Below are 4,513 nucleotides of genomic sequence, written 5' to 3' on the forward strand. Positions count from 1 at the left end.
GGTAGGAAGCTTGGCTCCTACCCTTCCTGAAACTGCTGGTGGTTGCTCTCCTAGAGGTTAAGTCGCTTTTTGGAATGTTAGGAAATGATCCTGAAATGATCCTCAGCTGCAAAACCTCCTCAGCAAAATCGACTGTAGCACCACAAACAAGATGCATATTAACCAAAGAAGTACAAAAGACATACTAGGTACTCTGAATGATGTCTAAACTTAGAAATGTAATCCATGACACGAAATCTATTTGTTTGTCATCGTATCTGAAACCAGAGTAAAGTCTCACAATTCTGTTTCATTTATGTTCTCCTGCCATGTTTGCCTATACATTTTCTTCACGTGTTTATTATTCAGTGGGCCTAGAGCATGCTATGTCTTTGCTATCATAACTCAGCAACTAACTCCTAGGCTAGAGCCAAAGTGACACAGAAACATACACTCACCCTCATAGAGGTTTCTCCACCGTGTGGTTGTTGCAGCCTGAAGACTTGAGCAACCATGTGCTCTGTGGAAGGGTGCAACAGGATACGTCGGGAAGCCAGTCCCACCATTACATACCTGCCCATTGGAGACAGGCTCACAGAAATTGCATTAGGGCCTATGAAGAGAAGAGAGGTTATTTCTCTCACAGGATGACATCCCTCCCCATGCTTCATCCTCACTTCTTCAGTCCCTTCCAGCATTCCCATTATGTACGGCATACTAAGCACATTCTTATAAGGAGTAGAGAATAATAAGGAGACCTGGACAAGTACAAATTCTGTGAGACTCTCCTTGCTGCAAGTGTGCCACTAAGACAATGAAGTCCTTTAAGGAATAATATCCTCCTCCATACCAGCACCTTACGTGTCCAGACCACACCACAAGCTTCTCTGCAGCAGTACTATATTCAAGGCTGGTTGGAAGGTCAATAAAATATTTCCTGTTACTACAATCTCATGTTCAAACTATTTCATTTCTCACTGAAGGCTGAGTTCTGAGTTAACTTCTCATACCCACACCCACCTGACTTCTTGCTGCATGCTTACCAAATCGCTTTGTGTAAAGCATCTCGCCCAAGTTGTGGGGTGCCAGAGAATACACAGCCAGTATTCCTTCATCAGGGAAGCCTCTTTGACTACTTGGAATGAAGGCTGCCAGCAGCTGCCCATCAGCAGAGATATCACAGCTAGCATCATTATAAATTTTGCAGTTTTGAACAAGCACGTTCACAGAGGCTGCAAAGAAGAAAGAACAGAGATTAAAGTAATCAAGTTCAACAGAGTATAAAGTAAGATTTAAACCTAACATTGAAGACTAGATAGTACGTGGAAAAGGCACTCAAGACATTTAGCTTCCTCCAAAAGTCTGTGAATCGTTAATACCATAATAAATGTAAAACTTGCTCCAAAACAGGAGATAAGACACTGCAATGAGCCCAGGAAATGAAATCAAGTCATTTCCTAGAGCCCTCAGCCAAGAAATAGTGGCAGTTGAACTTTATGAGACCCCTTCTTCATTGTGTGTAGCACCATCATTTGCAAAGGACAGCAAAATTTAAACAAGTCTCAAATTGTGACTTCGACAAACTCCAGCAGTGGAATCATTAAACACAGCACACCTTGACTCATCTTCCCTTCTCTTGTGGATCCCCTAGTTCCAGCTCTCCTTATCTCAAATAAGCAGGAGATGAGAGAAAAATTCCTCCCTGCAGATACAGACGTGCATTTCTGACAGGTGATTCATTAATTTCTGACACCAATCTTGGATAAAGCAAGTGAAAAAGGGCAGTCCTTCATTTAATTACTCCAGCATTTGAGGTACTCATGCAACCAGTGAAGTAAATGTTCAGCAGACAGGGTAGTGAGCAGAAGTTTTACTTCTACCTCTGCTGGTAAGTTGCTGGGTGACCTTGTACAAATGTTTTCCCGCTGGAAATCACATATGCAGATTACGCTCTTTGGGATACTGAATCTTACTATGCACTTGTGCCTTTCCTAGTACAATGAGGTTCCAAGGGCTTTTAGCATTATCATCATCAAGAGCTCAATAGTGACTTGATAAGATAAGGCTGGAGTTACGTTCTCTTCCTCAGCCTAACCTAAATGCACTCTAGCTTTGCACTAAAACCACTGCAATCACTCCTGGAGGTTTAGAGCTGAAACTGGATACGCTGTTTTGGGGATGGGGAAATTTCAGATTCTAGTATCTTGAGACTCAAGGGGATAGAAATGTAAGAAAATAGAAATAAAGCTCACATTCGCAATATAGAAACTTCATGTGCTGGAAGTCTGAACTCCCCATTGCACGTGCTTGAAGCTATACCATCATGTAGAGCACTACATCGACTTTTATGGTTCAGAAATTCTCTTCTAAACTGTGAGACCATGTCCAGCCTAAAAGTGTCTTCAATTGGTTTGGCTGAAGTTGCAGATGTGTTTAGGAAGGCGCTTCTTGAGCTACATTCCTTATTCGTTTATCAAAACAACAGTGCCAAGAATGCTTTGTGCATACTTCTGAAAGTCTGAACTTCCAAATCAAATTAAGGCTGTAAGTCAATCCTTTAACATCTGGTGCTGCAGATCAAACAAACAATCCCTGTCCTTTGTTTCCAACACTTCTGTGGAAAGAAAGGTACATCAGGGAACTTATATGGCTGAAAAATTACTGACTGTGGTTTAGGTCACTTTTTAGCCAGAACGGTTTCCTAATCTGGTATGCCGTATGGCTACCGAGACAGTTGCAGCAGCAGCAAAAAGAAGTCATGACAGTGAAGCAGACAAGAGTACTCCTCCTTTCAGCATTGCTGATTTAAAGCAGTTGCTGAACGTCATCTTTAGCTCTTCTGTCTCAAAGACATTTTTCCTGGGAATTACTTTCTTGCACGGCTGAGTGTCAACTTCAACTGTTCCATTTAAGAAAATTATGAAAAAGAAGCTGAGGACAAGAAGTGGACTATGTAGTTACATTCTGAATCAAACCACCTCCACCCATACTCTAAATTTATTCAACTATTTTTTCAGTCTCGAAGCTGCCAAAAACAATAGTTTTCAGCCTAGTATAAACAGAAAGATGCTGAACAGAAAAAAGTAAACAACAGTTTAACTGCCAGATAACAGAACCTAAAATACACAAGGCCCTTCAAAGAACAGAGGGTTCAGAAGATGACAGAATTCCTAAGTGCTTAGTCTGAAGCTAGTTGAACTAGCTGTACTACCTGATTTTTAAAAAGGTAGAATTCATTTTTTTTTTTTTAAATCTAGGCTTCACTCAAGTACTCGTTATGTCATCACAAAAGACGTGCATCAATGCAAGAACTGCAGTAGAGACTGTGAACTAGCTAAAAGATACATGACAACAGATTACACTGTTGTAATCCCTGTCAAATTGGGAAGATTCCTGCAGAGTTCTTCAGTGACACATTTCAAAACCGTCTTATTTATTAGCTTTATCAACAGGCTAGGCAGAGAGTGGAGCTGGTTGCTAAATTCTATTGATAGTTGGGTAATTTCATTAACAGAGCATGCCCAGACCACTCAGTGAACTGCACAGAGACATAACAAGTCAAATGAGCATGTTAACGTTTATAAATTTCTGCTTTACCTAGGAGCTTCTCAGTTGGAAACAAAGAGAGAATCAGCTTTATTTGCAAAGACTGAGCCCTCCACCTGATAGTGAAAAGAGATGGCAATCCTAAACCGCCCTAGGAAGCACACTAACACAAAATATCAGTGCTAATATACAACCTTGTGCTTAGACCACATGCTGGATACTGGGCACAGTTTTGGTCAGCCACGTTCAGGAAAGATTAAACCCTAAATGGTAATGCTGGAATAGTCCAGCAAAGAGCTAGGAAAATGACTGGGGAAAATGAAATGTGTATTTTAAAAAAAAAAAAAAAAAAAAAAAAATCACATTTTGGACTGTCCGTTTAATTATTTAATATGTTGCATTTTTAGAAATAATTCAAATTCCAAGTCAAATCTCCAAATAAATTTGAGTAACTAAGTACTCTAGATTGGAAATGGGATTGTGCTAACAAAAAATACCAAAAAGTGAGTGCAGAAAAGTATGCGTTCTTTTTACAAATAATGTTGACAAGTGAGTAAGAGGGTAAAAGCAGCCTTTATGTTTGGAAATTAAATGATTTCCACCAGAAGAGAAAGATTCTAGAATAGTCTTTCAATGGAAGCAAAATGGCCAAAGAATTTAACCAATTTATGGACAGAAGAACTATAGGATGTGCTTGTCTAAGACAGCAGGGAGCTAGACTCAGTGACTAAAGTGGTCCTTTGTCACCAGTTCCTTTGTAGTTGTACTCTAATTAGCAGTAAGCTAAAAAATTGGGGGCAAAAAAAAAGGGAGTGAATGGGAACTTATTGGACATACTGAATAGTGAATATTGGAATGCTCCCAGCCACACCCGAATTAACTACTTGAGAGCCAAGCATGAAGGCCAGCAACAGAGCAAAACTACATATTACAAAGGGAGAGCATTTGCCAGAGATACAACTATGAAATATATCCAACCCCAAACCCA

General features: G+C 40.0%; 1 protein-coding gene across 1 annotated transcript in view; it reads right to left on the reverse strand.

Annotated features, from left to right (window-relative positions):
• Nucleotides 1-437: 437 nt before the first annotated feature.
• The window catches only part of LOC104493724 (activating molecule in BECN1-regulated autophagy protein 1-like), a gene marked incomplete at both ends in the record, with an annotated part of 8,646 nt that continues 4,570 nt past the window's right edge, over nucleotides 438-4,513 (reverse strand). Inside the window, 2 exons of the mRNA XM_010136452.1 lie at nucleotides 438-592; nucleotides 1,023-1,211. Coding sequence (XP_010134754.1) covers nucleotides 438-592; nucleotides 1,023-1,211 — 344 coding nt within the window. The remainder of the gene's footprint in view (nucleotides 593-1,022; nucleotides 1,212-4,513) is intronic.

The sequence above is a fragment of the Buceros rhinoceros genome, unplaced genomic scaffold (assembly GCF_000710305.1).
Source record: "Buceros rhinoceros silvestris isolate BGI_N320 unplaced genomic scaffold, ASM71030v1 scaffold20955, whole genome shotgun sequence".
In the NCBI taxonomy this organism is placed as follows: domain Eukaryota; kingdom Metazoa; phylum Chordata; class Aves; order Bucerotiformes; family Bucerotidae; genus Buceros; species Buceros rhinoceros.